Source organism: Carcharodon carcharias, chromosome 8 (genome assembly GCF_017639515.1).
Source record: "Carcharodon carcharias isolate sCarCar2 chromosome 8, sCarCar2.pri, whole genome shotgun sequence".
NCBI lineage: Eukaryota > Metazoa > Chordata > Chondrichthyes > Lamniformes > Lamnidae > Carcharodon > Carcharodon carcharias.
The window spans coordinates 21858401-21879378 of NC_054474.1; the positions used below are offsets into that span (position 1 = coordinate 21858401).

At 43.1% G+C, this 20978-nt stretch overlaps 1 protein-coding gene across 4 annotated transcripts in view; it reads right to left on the reverse strand.

Annotated features, from left to right (window-relative positions):
• The window catches only part of LOC121281571 (fibroblast growth factor 1-like), a 53763-nt gene that overhangs the window by 16608 nt on the left and 16177 nt on the right, over positions 1-20978 (reverse strand). For 2 of the 4 annotated variants that reach the window (XM_041194560.1, XM_041194561.1), the window contains exons 2-3: positions 4273-4478; positions 1911-2014 (exon numbers count right to left, since the gene is read on the reverse strand). In XM_041194560.1, coding sequence (XP_041050494.1) covers positions 1911-2014; positions 4273-4441 — 273 coding nt within the window. In that variant the 5' untranslated portion in view covers positions 4442-4478. Of the gene's footprint in view, positions 1-1910; positions 2015-4272; positions 4479-4594; positions 4678-16128; positions 16654-20978 lie in introns of those variants that run through there. The other 2 variants (XM_041194562.1, XM_041194559.1) reach the window with 2 other exon arrangements.

A 20978-nucleotide genomic window follows, 5' to 3' on the forward strand; every position in this document is an offset into this window, starting at 1 on the left:
TATTCCTTGTTGGTGAACCTGCTCCATTTTTTCTGCTCTCAAAGCCTCAAATGTTCTTGCCATCAAATTAAGGAACTCTAAAGTTCCTGTGCTGCCAGGTGATCTCAGGCAGGGTAGAGGCAGAGGGACAACAGTTAGCATCCAGGGTCCCAAGGTTCGGGAAGGGGTACCTACAGCCAGGGTTTCACTGTGGATCACTATTCATAGACCCCGCCCCCAATCCTCACTGGAAATGATATTTTTAGGCATCTGGTTGGATCAGGAGAGGACTGTTTTGAAGAGAGGCCCACACTGAAAACAATAACTTGTCTGCTCTCTTCTCAGGTGATGCCAGGCCAGCTGAGAGTTACCGGCATTTTCTGTTTCTGCTTCAGACATAAAGGATACCTCTGGAACCATGGGCCCAGAATTTTACGGCCCTGCCTCAGCGTGTCTCCCCTCCTACCCCAGCGGATGTGGTGAGCCATTTAAATCTCCATTCAGTTCGGCGGGACTGTAATATCCTGCCGGGCGGGAGGGGCCTTAAAATCCTGGCCATCGAGTTTTATAGAACCGAAAGAAGCCATCGGGCCTGTGCTGACTGTTTGAAAGAGTTGTCCAGTTTAGTCCCACAGCTCAATCTTTTCCTCATAGCCCTGCAAGTTGGTCCCCTTCAAGCATATGTCCAATTGCTGTTTGAAAGTTCCTATAGAATCTGATTCCGCTACACTTTTAGGTAATGCACTGCAAATCTTAACAACCCTCTGTGTGAAGAAATTTCTCCTCGTGTCCCTCAGGTTCTTTTACCAAATATTTTAAATCTCTTTGGCCTCTGGTTACCATGCCAAAGAAAACAGTTTCTCCCTGCATACTCTAGCGAAACCCGTTATAATTCTCAATACCTCCATTACAACTTCCCTTAACCTTCTCTGCTGCAATAAGAACAATCCCAGTTTCACCAATCTCTCCACATAACTGAGCTCCCTTATCCCTGGTGTCATCTTGGTAAGTCTCCTTTGTACCCTCTCCAGGGTCTTAGCATCTTTCCTAAAGTATGGTGCTCAGAACTGTACTCAATGCTCTAGCTGAGACCTAGGCAGAGATTTGCAAAGGTTTAGCATAACTTCCTTATTTTTGTAATCAGTGACCCTATTTATAAAGCCAACTACCTCTGAAACTTTCTTTACTGTCTTCTCAACTTGCATTGCCACATTCAAGGGTTTGTGAATATGCACTCACAATATGCAGGTCCCACTGCTCTTACACCTCTTACACAAAGTGCATCATTTCATTCTTTTGGAGTCAAATCCTTGCCAATACTCACTAACACATGCAGAATGACCACTTGGCTGAGGTAACAGTGAACAGTAATCTTATTGAAACGTATAAGATTCTGAGGGAATTTGACAAGTCAGACGCTGAGTTGATATTTCCCCTCGTGGAGGAATCTAGAACCGGGACACAGTTTAAAAATAAAGGATCTCCGATTTAAGATGGAACAGAGGAGGAATTTCTTTTTTCAGAGGATTGTTAATCTTTGGAATTCATAGCCCAGGGAGCAGTGGAGGCTGGGTCATTGAATACATTCAAGGCTGAGTTAGACAGGTTTTTAATCTACAGGGGCAGGCAGGTAGGAAACTGGAGTTAATACCACAATCAGATCAACCATGATCTTATTGAATGGTGGAGCATGCTGGATGGGCAGAATGGCCTGTACTGCTCCTATTTCCTATTATGAACACCTGTGGATTCATACGCCAGCATTGACCTTCAGGACAGGAGAGGAAAAACAAAATCCCAATTGGAAACCTATAGAGAAAGGATTTGATAGGATTATCTGGTTGAGCAACACTGCCATCTTAACTCTAGATACATAGCGCAATGTACATTCAAATATGAAAAGCCAATAAAATATGCGGGTCTTAGCTTACCGAGGCATGAAGCTGTCCCATTTCGCTCATTGCTAGGTAGCGTCTAGCTTCAATCCCTTGAATGGTCACCACTCCTCTACTTACAGCCTGGAGCTGGAGCTGGACTGAAGAAGGATGAATTATACCCATGATGGCATGACAAAAATTAGAGATACTAAAACATCCAGCATTCTGAACCGCATTCACTGGGCTCTGGATCTCCCTGATGAGGAAAGATCCTATTTAGGAAATATTCCATGGGCGCCAATGTTTTCCTGTGCTGTGCAGCACAGCAGGTTGACAAGGCAAAGCCCTAAGCCACTAGGCAGCCTCATCTTAACTCAGGATGAATCACACCATGGAGTCTTATGTTGTTTTTGAGATCAATACTGAAATGCTTAACAAGATTAAACAATGATGATTTGTACTACTTGTACTACTACAGCTTAAGGAGATCAGTACGCTTGATGTGGCTGCTTTGATTATTTCTGGTTGTTTCCTTTCATTTGTTTCAGATTGGTGTTGAGACTAATGCACTGTTTCTCCCCAGTTCTGTTTCGTTTCCTCCTTGTTTAACCGATATGCAAATAAATGAAGAATCCTGGCAAAGCTACGTCAACATAAAGTAGGATAACAGAAGATTCACCTGGAGAAGACGGGACCCGAGACTTGCAAAGTAACTTCTGACTTACTTAAAAATCAAAACAATATTAACTTAGTCTCAGACATGAAGGGATACTGCTCTAACACACCTACACCATAACATATATGTACGAGAGGCAGAGAGAGAAAGAGAAAGATGCAGAGAGAGATGCAAAAGAAGAGAAAGAGAGGAGAGAGAAAGAGCAAGTGGGCAAGAGGTCATTACTCAGTCTGGGTTGTAGTGACACAAGGTCTTGGGGGTAACTTTAAAACATTCCAAAATGGAAAATTATTCAATCCCTCAAGGCACCTAATCTTGGATTAATCTGATCACACAATGTCCCTATTAAGGTGACATCCCGACACACTCCCCATTAGTTTGACAACATTACAGTCTCCCATCTGAGATATACCCCTGTTATCTTACTGGAAAACGCACCACATGGTACTAAACTATACAGTTGAGGAAGTCCCAGGCTCCTGGTATGCTGCATGTTAGGTAAACTCAGTGTGGGCAGTGGTAGGGGAACTACAATCAGCCTCAGTATCGTAAGGGAAAGAAATAATCATCACTCCCAATTGACACCTAGGCCATTAACCCCCTATGATGGGCAATATAGGTATGGAGTGTTGTTTGGGAGGGGGGAGTGAATTAAAAGTAAAATACATTCTCAACCTTCCTTGTAGAGGTGAAAAACATTAGTAACATATTTAATTCGGATTCCCTTTTGCGATTTGGAGCCTGAATTGAAATTTATTGCTGCTGCACGAGTTTCCTGGAGGCCAGAAAACTTGGCAGTGAAAGCGAGATGGGAATTGCTGGTTTCCTAAGGTAGGTGGCTGGTTTAGCACTCCTTGCATGTCAGCCTCCCACACCCAGCCCTGATCGCCAGCCTCAACACCCAGCCTGCCTGCCAGCCTCCCCCACCAACCTGGACACCCAACAGCCCTGCATTGCAGTCTTTCTCCACCCCTGATAGCCAGGGACTGTCCCCAAGGCTCCATTGCTGTGGCCTCCTTCTGTTTGAATGGCTTGCTGCTTGTCAGCCAGATTATCCACTTGGCCTACTGCTGGGCAAGAGACAAAGCTAGAAGAGAACGATGAGGTCTTGCTGCTAAGATCGATGACTACAAGCTTGGTCTTAGGCTATTTTTTCATTTCATGTCCACTGCCTCCTGCGCTCCCCCAATCTGCAACATAAATAGCAGGGCTCCAGTGTTTGGAAATACACCAGCGGATGCAGATGAAATCAGGATTTGTTTTGGATGGGATGCCACTTATGCTCAAATAGTTCACCGAAACTCACACACAAAGAATTGTTACTTGGAAGCGGGACCAGGAGAGTGTGGGCTTGGGAGAGGAACGAAACTAAATTTAAAAAAAGATATCAAGTTGTTTGAACTTAAACCTTTATTCCTTATGGATTTAGCCTATAAGTAAAGTGCACTAACAGCAACAGTCAGTGACACTGTGATAACTTTGTTTCATCCTGCTGTAAAGTTTAAATATTTCAAAAAAAGTTCAAATCCTTGTGCTGAGAAACCAACAAGGCAACAACCCTTTTGAGTTTTTGTTCCCCTGAAACTACTCTGTAAACCTTGCTCTCCACACTGCTAAGAGTCCTTAGTGAATTGAACTTGGAAAGTTTCAATGCAGTTGCCAAGCAACACAAGCTCAAACACACACAAAAACACACACTTAAACAATGCAGTGTGTGCGATGACTAAAAAGAATTCTCACTGTATGCATCGCTGCGGTCTCTCGTCCCCTCCACTTGTCCGTCGGGAAGAATTCGAATAAAGTGCCCTCCATTTGCACAGTACAAGAGCTTTGGGTCCTTGTAGCTCGCCAGAAAGTGATTGAAGGAATTGGACAAGTTTGATAAACTTGTCACAGTTCCAGCATCCATGTTGCCTCCAGCCCAGTGTTCATATGGCTCTTCTCTCCTGCAATAAATCAACAGGCACAAAATAAACCATGCACTTTAAGGAATGCCAGTCTAGGAAGTGAAAGCGTAAAGAATTAGAAGTCTACGTCACAATTATATTTATATATTTTCTACTTTTTTTCACTACAAGGCTTGTTCCCCTCCATTTCCTCAAGCTCTGGTATCTTCCACATAAAAGTCCAGACTACAGGTATTGATAAACTAGTCTGCAGCAAAAGGCATCGCAATCAAGTCTGATCTTGTTCTCATCTGACACACATGCACAAAACGCATGAACGTACACAAGCAAACAGACACACGCAGACACTTTCTAGCAGACACCAGAGATCAGGGTTGGGAAATGTGGGTGATTTTCCATTAGCTTGAACATTCACTCCCTCCACCACCAGCAAACTGCAACTGCAGCGTGGACTGTCTACAAAATGCACCACAACACCTCGACAGGATTTCTTTGACAGGACCTCCCAAACCCACCATCTTCACCACCTAGGCAAGGCCAGCAAGTACATGGGAAAATCATTAGTCATTTGGTAGTAAAGAACTTGAAAAAAGAGGTATGTCGAAGTTTTGCGTGTTGCACTCGTCAGGACACTTGAAAGGATGCCAATAAAAGGGGAAAACAACAATTTATACTATATGTGAAGAGAGTGCTGATTTGTTGGCGAGTGGACTTTGGTAGAGGCATTGCCATGGTGAATGCACCAGTGATGCCTCGACTAATCATGATCAAGCTGTCTGGTTTAAATTTCAAACAATTGTTGGCAGTTAACTGTCAGTCACCATCACAAGTGCATTCTCCATGGCATTGCCTCTACCAATCAGAGGTCCACTTGCCAACCAATCAGCACTCTCTTCACATACAATATAAATTGTTGTTTTCCCCTTATATTGGTATTCCTGTGAGTGTCCTGATGAGTACAAGATAAAAAGCTTCAACATGTCTCTTTTTACAGGAAAACCATTACATTTAAGTTCCCTTGTGTGCCACACACTATCCCGACTTAAACATTTATCACTGCTGCTCCTTCATCATTGGCTGACCAAAGTACTGGAACTCCCAACTTAGCAGCACTGTGGATGCGGCTACACCACGTGGACTGCAGTAAGTCAAGAAGACGGTTCATTACCAGCTTCTTAACGGCAATTAGGGGTAGGCAAAAAATGCTGGGTTGAGAGTGTATATTCAGAAAACAAATAATTACTAAGTTTACCCTAAAATCTGGTATGGGGCAGAAAAGGAGCGCGGTAGACTGGTTTTGTATGCAAGTTTGAGTTGCCTATGCAAGGAGATAATAGCTTCAGTATTTCTCCATGAAACCAGCTCCACACCAATGTCATAAATTTTTTTAAAATAGAAACTTACTGATCAGGCAGATTGCCAGAGATGAAATGACCCAGTCTTGGGATTCACAACTACAATGAGAGGCACTCGTTTTAGCACAGTGAGCAACAAGAATTCCTTACAAGAGCGGACTTCAACTCCTCTCCCTTCCTCCAAATAAAAGGTGTGGCTATGGGTACCCGCATGGGCCCCAGCTATGCCTGTATCTTTATGGGGTATGTGGAACATTCCTTGTTCCAGTCCTACTCCGGCCCCCTTCCACAACTCTTTCTCCGGTACATCGATGATTACTTCGGTGCCGCTTCATGCTCTTGTCGGGACTTGGAAAAATTTATTAATTTTGCTTCCAATCTCCACCCCTCCATCATTTTCACGTGGTCCATCTCTGACACTTCCCTTCCCTTCCTTGACCTCTCTGTCTCAATCTCTGGTGATAGACTGTCCACCAATATCCATTACAAACCCACCGACTCCCACAGCTACCTCGACTACAGCTCCTCACACCCCGCTTCCTGTAAGGACTCCATCCCATTCTCTCAGTTCCTTCACCTCCGTCGCATCTGTTCCGATGATTCTACCTTCAAAAACAGTTCCTCTGACATGTCCTCCTTCTTCCTTAACTGAAGTTTTCCACCCACGGTCGTTGACAGGGCCCTCAACCGTGTCCGGCCCATCTCCCGCGCATCCGCCCTCACGCCTTCTCCTCCCTCCCAGAAACATGATAGGGTCCCCCTTGTCCTCACTTATCACCCCACCAGCCTCTGCATTCAAAGGATCATCCTCCGCCATTTCCGCCAACTCCAGCATGATGCCACCACCAAACACATCTTCCCTTCACCCCCCCTATCAGCATTCCGTAGGGATCGCTCCCTCCGGGTCACCCTGGTCCACTCCTCCATCGTCCCCTACTCCTCAACCCCCTCCTATGGCACCACCCCATGCCCACACAAAAGATGCAACACCTGCCCCTTCACTTCCTCTCTCCTCACCGTCCAAGGGCCCAAACACTCCTTTCAAGTGAAACAGCATTTCACTTGCATTTCCCCCAACTTAGTCTACTGCATTCGTTGCTCCCAATGTGGTCTCCTCTACATTGGAGAGACCAAACGTAAACTGGGCGACCGCTTTGCAGAACACCTGCGGTCTGTCCGCAAGAATGACCCAAACCTCCCTGTCGCTTGCCATTTTAACACTCCACCCTGCTCCCTTGCCCACATGTCTGTCCTTGGCTTGCTGCATTGTTCCAGTGAAGCCCAACGCAAACTGGAGGAACAACACCTCATCTTCCGACTAGGCACTTTACAGCCTTCCGGACTGAATATTGAATTCAACAACTTTAGGTTGTGAGCTCCCTCCCCCATCCCCACCCCCTTTCTGTTTCCCCCTTCCTTTTTTTTCCAATAAATTATATAGGTTTTTCTTTTCCCACCTATTTCCATTATTTTTAAATATTTTAAAATCTTTTATGCTCTCCCCACCCCCACTAGAGCTATACCTTGAGTGCACTACCATCCATTCTTAATTAGCACATTCGTTTAGATAATATCACCAACTTCAACACCTATGTTTTCTTTTGTTCTATTGTTGTTGACATCTTTTGATGATCTGCTTCTATCACTGCTTGTTTGTCCCTACAACCACAACCCCCCCTCCACCTCTTTCTCTCTCTCTCTCTCTCCGCCCCCCCCACACACACCTTAAACCAGCTTATATTTCAACTCTTTCTTGGACTCGAACTCAAGTTCTGTCGAAGGGTCATGAGAACTCGAAACGTCAACTCTTTTCTTCTCTGTCGATGCTGCTAGACCTGCTGAGTTTTTCCAGGTAATTCTGTTTTTGTTTTGGATTTCCAGCATCCGCAGTTTTTTTGTTTTTATCTCTGAGTTTTCCTGCTGTTCTGGACAAGATTGATCCCTCAACCAGCATCACTCAAACAGACTATCTGGTCATTAATCACATGGCTGTTTGTGGGAGCTTGCTGTGCACAAATTGAATGCCTTGATTCCTACATTACTGCAGCGATTACACTCATTGGGGAGAATTTTCTCTTCGGCGTGTGAGGGTGGGCCCTGCATGCCGACGTGTAAAGTGATGCCCGGTGACGTCGGGCGTATGTCCAGATGTCGCTATGCGTCATTCCGACCTTCCGTTCGGTGGGTACTCAGCAGAGTAGGTTGCGCACCTGCCAAACTGTTAAAGGCCTGTCAAGGCTATTAATAAACCAATTAAACAAACTGATAGGGCTGCCCGTCCAACCTTAAGGTTGGCGGGCAGGTAAAGAGCCCAGGCAGCCTTCGCGTGGTTTCATGGAGGTTTTATTAATTAAATAAAAAATTTAATGAAAATTCATAACCATGTCCCAGCTCATGTGACACTGCCACATGAGGGGACATGTCTGAATAATTTTATTTTTTAATTTTTCCCAACTTTAAAACTGAACTTAATCTCCCTGAGGCAGCTCTGTGCCTCGGGGAGATTTCTGCGAACGCTTGGGCGCATGCATGAAAGATCATTGGCCTTAAAATAGCGGTGTGTAGCCGTTCGCGGGCGGCGATCGACTCCGCACCTGCCCGCACCTGCTCCCAACCAGCCTGCCCGACAGGCAGAAGATTCTGCCCATAAAGTACTTCATTGGCTGTAAAGGGCTTGGGACATCCAAGGAGATCTTTATTTTTATAAAATAATAAGCAAACTCCATTTATATTAATCATTTTTTAAATTTTAAAAAAAGCAAGAAACCTGCAAGCATTGTTTACCTCATTTACTGGTGCAGAGTTATTAAATAACCCGTTGATCTGTTCAGTATTTTGGCTCTATGTGTCTCAAACATTGGCAGAGCTGCTCTTGATCCAGCAATATGTACGCTGCAGCATATTCTAATCATTTTTCCAGCAAATTGTGGCGTGTATCTACCAAGGAAAGATCAGGGGACTCAACAATCTAACTTAGGGAGCTCGCTGCCAATATTGCCAATGCAGTGAATTCCTGGGTCCTTATGAATTTCATGGTTGTTGGAGGAGCATTTTTCTGATAGGTGAGACTCAATATAGTTTCCATATGGCAGCAGCTAGATATCCTTATTGTTATTGGTACAACCAACCCACAAGTTGCCCTGACTAAGAGCTGAGTTTGGAGGAATATGACCCGGCCATCATGTTACAATCTTGTTCTGTGGTAGAACTTACAAAAATTTCTCAGAAACTAAATATAAACCACTGTAGTGGCAGGAAGCAGTAGAGAACACATTGATAAATGACTGAGACAACAGCTCTCAACTTGGGTGCTCTTAAAGTGGCTCGGATTATACGAAGGTCATGTACATATTAGGGCATGTCTGGAGTACTTTATAAGCAATGAGTTGCACTCGGACCGGGTGAGACCCAAAAGCAGTACACAGTGTTCAAATGTGTTTTACTGAAATTTATAACACACACACACACGCAGTATCCTTCCAGTTACAAAGGTTTTGAGGAACTGTTGTATAACCACCCTAAAGTTAGAACAATTCCAAATTTGGGAATGTTTTCTGGACTTTTATCCAACTTTGTACCAAAATAAAGCAGCCTAAAATAATCAAGTTTTTAGTTTAATTTGCTCATTGCCAGTTTGATTGCCAGTTTGCTCTGTATGAACAGATCCCAACTGAGACAGTGTAGGGTTTCTTTGATTGGCCTCAACATTGCTGGATTAAAGAGGGGTCAATCAGCTAGTGAACCACCCCTCCTGATCGAAGTTTCAGGATCTCGGCTGAAAGCCCATGTGCGTGGATACTAGGATGGGACAAGGTCAGACTTGATTAGGATACCAGTTGATGGTTGACTTACCGGCAGACACTCATTGCCATGGGCTCACAGCTGCATTATCACCAGTGGGATCACGTACTGGGGGATGGGATATTGATGGGGCTATATTCTAATCATGTACCAAAAACTTCAGATGCAGAAGGGGTAGGAGAAAATAATTGAGAAAATAAGCTGCCTAATATCTCAATTTGATCCAAGCCATAATAGCTTTTGACATGTCCCCTGTATCTTAAAATAAATTAGACATGTCTGCAAAGGCCAAGCAAAAGATATTCTCCTTGATATGGTGTAGTGTTAATATGGGAGGCCCAGGCTAATACTCTGGGGACATGGGTTCAAATCCCATCACAACAGCTGGTGGAATTTAAATTCCATTAACAGCTCCGGAATATAAAGGTAGGTTCAGTGATGGTGACCAGGAAACTACCACTGAATCCTGTAAAAACCCATTTGATTCGCTAATGCCCCTTTGGGGAAGGAAATCTACCATCCTTACCTGTTCATGTGACCCACATGTGACTCCAGACACACAGCAATGTGGTTGACTCTTGACTACCCTCTGAAATAACATGGTAAGCCACTCAGTTCAAGGGCAATTAGGAATGGGTAACAAATATCAGCCTTGACAGTGATGCCTACATCTCAAAGAATAAAAAAATAGTGGGGTTTGACCCACAACTACAGTGACAGTGCTACAATTGAACTTCTGCTGTCAATATGAACAGAAATGAAGAAGTGTTACTTTGGAACCAGCAATATCAGGAGTGGGGAAGTTAAAGAGGAAAGACTTGACATACTGCAGCTAAGGAAGTTTTAAAATTATGCAGTGCTTTGATAGGATGACTTGGGGTAAAATGATTAATTTCCCCTAGTTGTGGAATCATTGACAAGAGGGTCAACAATTTAAAATTGTAACTGAGAGTATAAGGACAGAGGTTAGAAAAATGTTCTTTACTAAGAGTTTTGTTAGAATGTTAGGAATACTTTGAAACAGGTAATTGTTGAAGCAGAGAATATTCCATGTTTTAAAGGAAAATTGGATTGATAATTGAAGCAGGGAAAATTGCAAGTCTGTATAAAGAAAGGATAGGGTAATGCAATTACTCTGAGAAAGAGCTGGCAAAGACACAATGGGCTGAATGATCACCTTCTACACTATGGCTAGGGATTCTGTGGAGTCGGGATAAGTCAGGAGGCCTTTAAAAATAAAGAGCAATTCTTGGATTCCCACCTCCATTCCCAATTTTTTTCAGCTAAAGTGGGATAAGAGTGTAGTAGCCATCCCGCAACAGCACTTCCATTCTTGTCAGCTCCTTTGCAGAGGTGGACATTTCAAACCCCGACCCCTGCAGTTTTGATGGAGCAATTCCTGTTCTGTTAGAAGATATGCTTCATGGCACCTCATGGGAGTCATGAACCATGGGAAGGGGATGGGTGGTTTCGGGGTGAGCTGGGGGGGCTGGGTGGGGGGGGGGGATGCTAACTTTGAATTAAGAACCAACCAAAACACAGCCATTCAACATGCTCTTTGAAATACATTTCCCCTCTTAATTTCTCATAAAGCTGTCAATCAACTACAGGCATTCACAATATCAATGACAAAAAGCTTTTATCCACTTTGCACCTCTTAATCTTATGTAAATAAACACACACAGGCATTGAAAAAACTCTTCATAAAAATAATAACTTTTTACAATGTATTAAAGAGTTCAATCAAGCAAAGCTATCACTCTCATGCAAGCAGCATCAACATTGCCTGCTGAGCTAAGTATTATTACTAAGCAGTATTGATTTTTGGAGCTCAGCCAAACATTCATAATCAGACCATCTAGTAACTGTATCCACAGAAGCAGTTAGGATAGGTGGTCAGGCATCTGTTTTTTCAGATGGCCTCGTGATTAATGTTTGAGCTTAGCTTAGCAGGCAATGTTGACACAGATTGTGAGGGAGTGACAGCTTTGTTTAGTTGATATCTTTAGTACCTTGCAATAAATTATTCTTTCTTTGAAGAGATTTTACAATGCCTATGTGTATATTTCTGTGTGTATATTTAAACAATATTAATAAATGCAAAGTGGATAAAAGATTTTGTCATTGATACCAAGAATGGTTGTGGTTGATTGACACTTTTTTGAAGTTGCAAGCTTGGCAATATTTTTCACAATAGATTTTCAAAGTACCTTCGCTTATTGTGTCCATTTCATGATCATTTCACGGACCTGCCAGTCTTGCCAAAGGCTCATTAGTTCTGTACACAGTTGATACTGGGGGACTGGATATAAAGGCATGGAGGGGGCATGGGGTCATGGAGGGTGGGTGGAGGGGTGAGGGGTGAAGGCTTGACGATCTGATAGTCATGACTACAACTGGGTCAATATCCCTGTAAACAGAGGCAGATTTTCTAGCCCGCCGGCCTCACCATCGACCCACCTCTGTTGCTGCCTCAGACCTGCCTCTGTGGTGGTGGGCCAATCTCTAATCTGGCCCCGCTTCCCCGGATGAAAATATGGTGGCCAGGCCCTCCTTAATGGAGAGCGGTTTGCAGAATCAGGACCTTTCCCAGCTCATGCTTCCCATCTCCTTCACAAAAAAATGACCCTATAGGTTTCTATACTTCTGTGACAATCCCATGTGATCAGATAGGCAACTCTGTTATGGCTCACTACCAACAAGGATCATTAAGGTGAGGTTTCAAAGGTAAAAGCAAAAAACTGCGGATGCTGGAAATCCAAAACAAAAATAAAAATACCTGGAAAATCTCAGCAGGTCTGACAGCATCTGCGGAGGGGAACATAGTTAACGTTTTAAGTCTGTATGACTCTTCAACAGAAGATGGTCATGCACTGAGTGTGCAACCTTATTCCAAAAAATGATCCATTCTAACAGGGCAGAAAGTAGTATACCTGGTAGGAGAGTTTTTTTGTGTGGGTATGTTTGCAGTGCTGGAGAAAGGAAGATGATGACTTCTAGTAATCTAGCAGTGTAAGTAGATAATCAGGGCTCTATGTTATTAGAAAGCTTTGTGGAGTCAGCTGCCCTGAATTCTAATTAACTGCAGCTCAAGCAGAGACAGAGACCACAGTAGCCTGTAGTAAAACCTTTATTAGTTGAGTCAATGTAAACTAAAGAAGACTTGAATTAATACCATCCCTTATCAGCTTGTACCATCACTGCCTCAAAGCACTTCATGCTATGAATTACGTTTGGAGGATAGAGGCTGCTGCCTTTAGGGAGTTGCACATTGATCCCCTCCAGAGACAGGTCAGGGACTAATACCAATGGTCACTTCAAAGTGGCAATCTAACTGCACCCTTAATGTGTTGTTACCTCATTCAAACTTCCTGCACAATTATTAGTTCCTTTACAACATCTCTTTCTTTTTGCTATTTTTATTCCCTTTTTCAAAGTTGGAAATACCAAAGGCATTGCCTTTGGCCCCCAATCCAAACTCCATTCCCTAGGTACCCATTTGAACCTCTCCTTGGTCAATTTTCATTATGTTACGATTCCTGTGGAGACCGATAACTTAAAAAAAATTGAACTTCCAGCGAATAACTGATAGGATCACACAAGATTTCAAGATTTAAGATGTTTAATGTAACAAAGCAACATTGAATAAACATTACTTCAGCAGGTGAGTTATACTCTAAAGAATAGAAAAGCTTTCCCTCGTTTAACTTTTAAAACAACTGAAAATTTCCCGCCAGGGTTATACTTTACTCTGCTCCGTGAGTAGACATTCTATTCTCTTGGAACCAGTCCCAAGTTACGCTCAGCTCCCGAGGGCTTGCTTTCCTTCTTCTTAGCTGGATAACTCCTAATCCCAGAATTGACTTTCGCGGTGAGGAACGAATTGGAAAATCTTCTCTCTAGCCAAAACTAGGCGAATGTTCCAGCTTCAGTTAAATCCTTGTGAACTCAGTGTCTTCTGAGTGTAAGGTGCCATCTGCCTTCTTGTATAAGCGAACCATAGAGTCTTGCTGCCTCTATCTCTCTTGGATTCTTGCAGACTGACCCTTTCTATGAGGTTCAGTGATATTTAGGAAAATCTGCAACCCAATCCTATGGACTGAATTCCTTTGGACTCTTCTCTTCTCAAAGCAACATGAATCACATGGGCCTTATATCCAATTAGGACTTCATTATATCTTGGAATTAAATAGAAAATTTAAAGTATAACCATTTACAAAACCTGACATTCCTAACACTCTCCTGGGACTTAAAAACTAACAGTCTAATACTGTCAGCACAGCCGCCCTGGTCACTGTCTACAGGTGTGAATATCTTGCACCTTCTACCCAGAAAGACAACCTTCACCACAACCCCCCACCTGTCTTCATTCCTCAATTTCACCCTAAATTAAAGACGTAGTCCCAAAACATAACAATTTTATAAGACCTCACCTTCATAACATGTAGGCTGAACAAGATTGCTCAGACCTTGACATCCTGTTTAACGTTGAGCTGAGTTTCCAACCCCATATCTTTTCCATCACCAAAACCGCTTCACTTCCATTTCTGTGACATTGCCCATCTCCAGGCCTGGCTCAGCCAATCGGCTGCTGAAACCCTCATCCATGCTTTTGTGATCTCCAGAGTTGACTATTGCAATGCTCTCCTGGCTGGTTTCCATTCCTTCACCCTCCATAAACTTGAGCTAATCTTTAAAAGCTGCTTCTTGTATCCAGACGTGCACCAAGTTCTACTGATCCATCACTTTGGTGCTAATTGACCTACATTGGCTTCTTGTCCACCAACACCTTGAATTTACAATTCTCATCCCTCAATCCCACACCGGCTTTGCCCCTCCCTATCTCTAACCACCCCAAAACTTACAACCTTCTGAGATCTTGGCACTCCTCTAATTCTGCCATCTGTGCATCCCCAATTTCCTTTTCCTCACTATTGGTGGTTGTCTTCAGCTTTCTAGCTCTAAGCTCTGTAACTCCCTCCCCAAAGTTCCATCATCAAGCATTTGGTCACCTCTCCCAATATCTTCTTTGGTTCGGTGTCAATTTTTATATGATTACCCTCCTGCAAAGCGCCTTGGGACATTTCGTTGCACTAAAGTCATTAGATGAATGCAGGTTGTTATTGGTCCATTTTATCATGGGATGTCATAATAAGCCATTGAAATATGTACTCTTTCAGTGGAGATGGGGAGAGGGGCAGAGGTGTTGGGAGGTTGGTGGGGGCAGGGGGATGGGGTAACACTGGCTAAGCAGGGTGGCCAGCCAATATTCCACTTCCCTATACAAGTGATGATAAAGGTAACTGTAACTCATCTCCTGCTGTCCGAGCTAACATCAACCAACTCAGCTGGTCTAAGGATTAGTACCTGGCACCTTCCTGATCTGTAGGTCTTTGGTCCTCACTGGCTAAACTCAATGAGACACCTGGGGTAACCGAACCACACTTCTAATTTAGTTCTGGTTGCTGTGGTTGTGGAGGAGAGACTTTCAGAGAGAGACCACTTATTATGTCTCTTGTTTAGAGTCCCTGATCGGTATAAAGAGGTGAAATCTGTTGCTCTGTTGAAAGCCATTCACTTAAGAATTCTCAAGTGTCCCCTTCTGGAAGCCAACCAAAAAGCAGCTTAAACAACATGCAGTGAAACATTTACATGTTGGCAATCTCATCCTCCTGAATCAGCATGGAGAAGGGAAACATAAGAACTTAAGAAATTGGAGGAGGAGTAGACCATTCAACCCTCCAAACCTGGTCTGCCATTCAGCAAGATCATGGAGCATCTACTACCTCAACTCTACCGTCCTGCACTGTCTCCATATCCCTTGATTCCCTTAGTACCAAAAATCTATCTTCATCTTGAATAAACTCAAAAGCCGTGTTATCCACAGCTCTCTGGGCTAGACACTTCCAAAGGTTCACAAACCTTTGGGTGAAGAAATTTCTCACTCATCTAGGTTCTAAGTGGCTGATCCCTTATTCTGAGTCTGTGACACCCTAATTCTAGACTCGCCAGCCAGGGGAAACATCCTCTCAGCATCTATTCTGTCAAGCCCCTTAAGAATTTTATATGTTTCAAGGCAATCATGTTTCATTCTTCTAATCTCCAGAGAATATAGACCTGGTCTACTCAATCCCCCTTCATATGACAATACGAACTACCCTGGATATAAAAATAAAATCTGTAAGAAAATAATATTTGAGCTGGATTGCTTTATATATCAGGCACTTAATAAAGTCAACGTGTATTATTTTAAGTTTGCAGGGGCCAGCAGAATATACCTTAACTGGCTGGTGTTCATTTTAGCAAGGTTTGAGTTGCTTTTTACATTTCACTCGAGCTTCAAGAGCAACCAATTAAATACTCTAGCAGCAAAGTGTTCAGACAATAGTATTTGTCATGAAACATAAAGATTTTTCTCAAGTATGCTTTGTGTGCAACTATCTCCAAATTAAATTAACAATCGGACTACGGTAAATACATTGGAACTTGCTAGTTAGATTGAGCGGTCACGGCTTTAGAAGAATTCAACTTACCGCTAGTTCTGTGACTGACTTGGCCCCATAGTTAGCGATGATCAGCTTGTCACGTTGAAATTTATGTAATTTGTAAATTGGCCTCTTTGAAAACACAAACCAGGGCTTTCAAACATAAAGTAACTCATTTTCCCCAGAGCATACTGTGCATTCCTCATCCCATTTTACCGTGAGTTCCTTGTCATTGTTAAATTAACTCTCTCCATACAAATTTCCCTCAGGGATCTCATTCCAGTTCAAATAACGTTGGGTGAAAATATTAATCCTTTTTTTGCTAAATTACCCCCCTCAGGTTTTTTTTTTGAAGTTCTACTCAAGTAATTGTACTAAGAAAATTTAACAGCTCATTAAAAATAAAATTCAATTGGATTTCTTATATGCAATGCTCAGGCTAACAGAAATGCCTATCTGGATGAAAAAGCTATAGTGGCCAAGCCTGACACATTTCGGTATTCTCCCGGCAGAAAGAGGAAATACAACAGCTAATGGATTCTGGAGCAAATGGAGCAGGAGAGGGAATGTCTTTGTAAAGATATTTCTTTCTTTTTAACAACTAAGGCTTTAAAGTGTTAAATGACGGACTCAAAGAAATAAACAACTTAATGAGATGAAAGTTACATCCGCTTGTCCGATGATAAGGAGACTGATCTGAAGTTCAGAAACATGAACAGACTTAATCATTCACAGCCAGAAGCTCAGAGAAAAGAGAAAACTATTACTGCTATCGGATTCTGTTCTGGCTGACAAACGTTTGGATATCAAATAGCAGTACAAAAATACATTCAAAAACTATACGTTTTGAAACTGTTTGTGTGGTTCATTTAAGGTATCACTTTGACCTCTGAATCAGTAGATTGCAGGGTCAAGTTCCATTTTGTGGACCTGGAACGACATAATCTTGAACTGGCACTGAGTTGTAGCGTTGAGCGAGGGCTGCATTGTTGGAGGTGCCTTTCTTCAACCGAGTTTTCAAACTGAGCAACTGCTTCGGTGGATGTAAATGCTTCCAGGGCACCATCTATAAAAGGATTTCCTTGCTCTCCTAGTGAGCTTTACTCTTTCAACTAACACTCCCGGAAAATTAGTCATTCATCTTATTTTATATCTGGGGTATTTCTGTGCACATAATGGCTTTCATGTTGCTTGCATAACAGTGCTTGTTAGATTTAATAATAATTCATGGGAAGCCATTGAGACATTTCTGAGAGATGTGATAAGGTGCACATCTTTACTGACTAGAATGAGGCTCTTAAATTAAAGGAAAATTTTCACATAGATATGGGGTAAAAGCAGGAGACTGGGACTAATTGGATAATCTATTTGAAGAGCTGGCACAGGCACAATGGGTTGAATGGCTCCTTCTGTGCTGTAATATACTATGATTCTATACTTGCAGAATGACCTGTGAAGTTTTAAGTTCTGCACTTTTGCAATAATAGCAAAGAGCAAATGTAAGCAAATCCCATCAAATCTATCTTAACTCCTCAGAATAAAGAAAGTATACTGTGTGAAGTGGTCTGCATTATTTTGCCCTCATTTTAAATACAAAATAGGGTGCAATATTTCAAAAATTAGCCATTTGGTAGTAAAGAACTTGAATATGGCTGAAAAAAGACATTTTGTTGAACTTTTTTGTCTTGCAGTCATCAGGACAATCACAAGAATAACAATGTCAGGGGAAGCGACAACTTTACTGTAAGAGAAGATTATGCTGATTTGTTGGCAAGTGGACACTGATTGGTAGAGGCATTGCCATGGAAAATGCACCAATTACAGGTGACTGTCAGTTAACTGCCAAACATTATTTGAAGTTTAAACCAGGTAGCTGACTCTGATTGGTCAAGGTATTTCCCTGAGGAATGAACCAGCGAATGGCTATCATTTATTTTGTTTAGTAGAAACAAGTCAAATGTGTATACATGTTCTTTCTGCCTGTAAAGAACTGGACCCTGTGTATTAATATATGTAGCTTCCAGTACATGCAAATGTGCTACATTGTGGGCCCAAATGACAATCTTAAATTGGTTGGCAGCGTAATTTTTAGCAAATGTTGTCCAATCGCAGAATTACATCTAATGTTGGACACTGTGTTTTGAGTTTTGCTAGCACAGGCTGGTTGGGTACAATCTGTACCCTGCCCGTTGTGAACAGTGGCTGGGACATGCTGTTTGTTACGATCCACCAGTCTTTGGCACGTGCAACCTACATACCTAGCATCACACTAATATTGAAATTCATATACCACATTACTCACTTGTGTGAGAGGCAGGAAATCTTTTTGGCTTGACGGCAGCATCCTGTTAGTAGCAAATACCACTTGTGTTGTTACTGCATAGTAGCAGCGTGAAACAGCTAGCTTCACCCATTGCTCAATCTTTTGAGATACCTTTTCCTCCAGGGTAACCTGAGGTAGACTGGGCACTTTTCATGGCCGAAAGTGAAGGTGACGGCCTTAGGCCGTACCGGTTGAGAAATGTGCCAGGGGGTTCTCTACCACGCCCTACCACAACCCTACCTTCACTGGTCAATACACGTGTTGGGATTTTTACAGTTCCACATGCTATAAGATTTGTCTTATTGGCAACCTCATAAATAGGGCCCGAGCCATTTCCTCACCATGCAAGTTTGATTATGAAACAGGGCGCGTCAAATATGCAGGATAATGGCAACCATAATCAGGTCATTTCATGCTGTATATCGCACAAACTCATGAACGAGCCTAAGGCCATCACTTGAAAAGTGCCCAGTCTACTTAGGTTACCCTGGAAAGGCAAGGTATCTCAAAAGTTTGAACAACAGATGAAGCTAGCTGTTTCATGCTGCTTATGTGCAGTAGCAACACGAGTGGTATTCGCCACTAACAGGATGCTGCCATCTAGACAAAAAGATCCTCTGCCTATCACACAAATGAGTAATGTGGCATATGAATTTCAGTGCCAGTATATGTAGACCGTACACCCTAAAGACTAACGGATTGCATCAAATACATATCCCAGCTGCCGTTTATGATGGGCAAGGTATAGACCGTATCCAACCAGCCCCTGCTTGCAAAACTCAAAACACAATGTCCAACATTAGATGTGATTCCACAATTGGACAACATTTGCTAAATAATCCTTAGTGAGCTAAAAATTACGTTGCCAATCAATTTGAGATTGTCAACTGAGCTCACAATGTGGCATATTTGCATGTACTGGAGGCTACAAATATTATTAACACACAGGGCCCTGTTCTTTGCAGACAGAAAGAACATGTACACACTTTGCACCTGATTCAGCTGAACGAAAGGAGTAACAGCTATTCGCTGACTTATTCCTCAGGACAAGGCCTTGACCAATCAGTCAGCTGCCTGGTTTAAATTTCAAACAATACTTGGCAGTTAACTGTCAGTCACCAGTATCTGATGCAGTTTCCATGGCAATGCCTCTACCAATCAGTGTCCACTTTGCCAACAAATAAGCATAATCTTCTCATACAGCATAAAGTTGTCGCTTCCCCTGACATTGGTATCCTTGTGATTGTCCTGATGAGTGCAACACATAAAGCTTCAACAAAATGTCTTTCTTCAGTGATCTTCAATTTTAAATAGTGTTAATTTGGGCGGAATCATCCCAGATTTGCACCGACGCTGCACAAAAGAGGTTGGCCATCCAGTGCAGAAAACAGATCAATGATCTAATCAATGCTGCCAGGGCAAGGCAACCATCCCATCACTCTAAACTTATACACTCATAAGCTCATCACACATTCGCTGGCATCTCACTGCCAGCTCAAGAGACATCACCACCCACTCTCAGACACACACACTCACATCTCTAGCTGTCCTCATCTCCTCTGGAGACTGCTTCCTCAGCCCTCACCATCTTGAGGCCACTTGCGCAGATCAATTTCTGCCTCCACACACACCCTGGAATACCCCTCTTCCCCAGTACACCCACAACCTGGAGAATCTTCCTTTGCCTGAGGCCACTTATCCCCCTTCCCCAAGCAAGCCCTAGCCCTGCAGCCTTGAAAAGCCACCAACGCCTTATCGTTAGGTAGAGACCTGCCCGTGAGCCCCCCTAAGAGGGATATGCTGCTGTCTGCACAGACTGGCGTTGATAACTGAGAGTACTGCCCGAAGCAAGGTAGGCAAACAAACCTCGAAGTGGTGAGCGAAGTGCAGCTTACCAGGTGCATGTCGCTTATGTACAGTTGTGATTCACGTCAGAGTGCACTCATGCCAACAAGCTCGGATGATTCAGTGTGAGGGGATGATTCCGGCGAGCTGGGCTTAGAATGATATGCAGATGCATTACAATGAAATTCCCAAGGTCCGGCGGCAGGAAATTTGGCCCGCCATTGATGGGAAGAGCGGAAGATCGCAAACTGTCAGGAGACCGAATTCTGGCCTTCTCGCCATATTGTCCGCTCACACCTGCTATGTCAGTGGGCATGCAAAATTCTGCCCTTTGGTTATTCGGACGCCTGTAGAATCATGGAATGCTTACAGCACAGAAGACCACCATTCAGCCTGTTGTGTCTATGCTGGCTCCCTATAAGAGCTGCTCAGCTAGTTGCAATTCCCTGTAGCCTTGGGACATGAATCAGTTTACTGCTCTCACGAAGGTGTTTGCAAACTTACTAGGATGTGATTCCGAAGGCATTTGTTGCCCTTTGGTCTGCTGTACAGCAGCTATTTTATGAGGCTTTACAGTTTAGAGTGGCTGTTTGATTATGGAAGGCACCTCAGTCAAGCTTGATTCTGTCCCCATCTGAATATACACACACACACACAATTTAGGGAATAGGAGTGAGAACCTAGCTGAATATTTCCCCACTCCAGCCTTTGGGATGGATTGACCAACTTT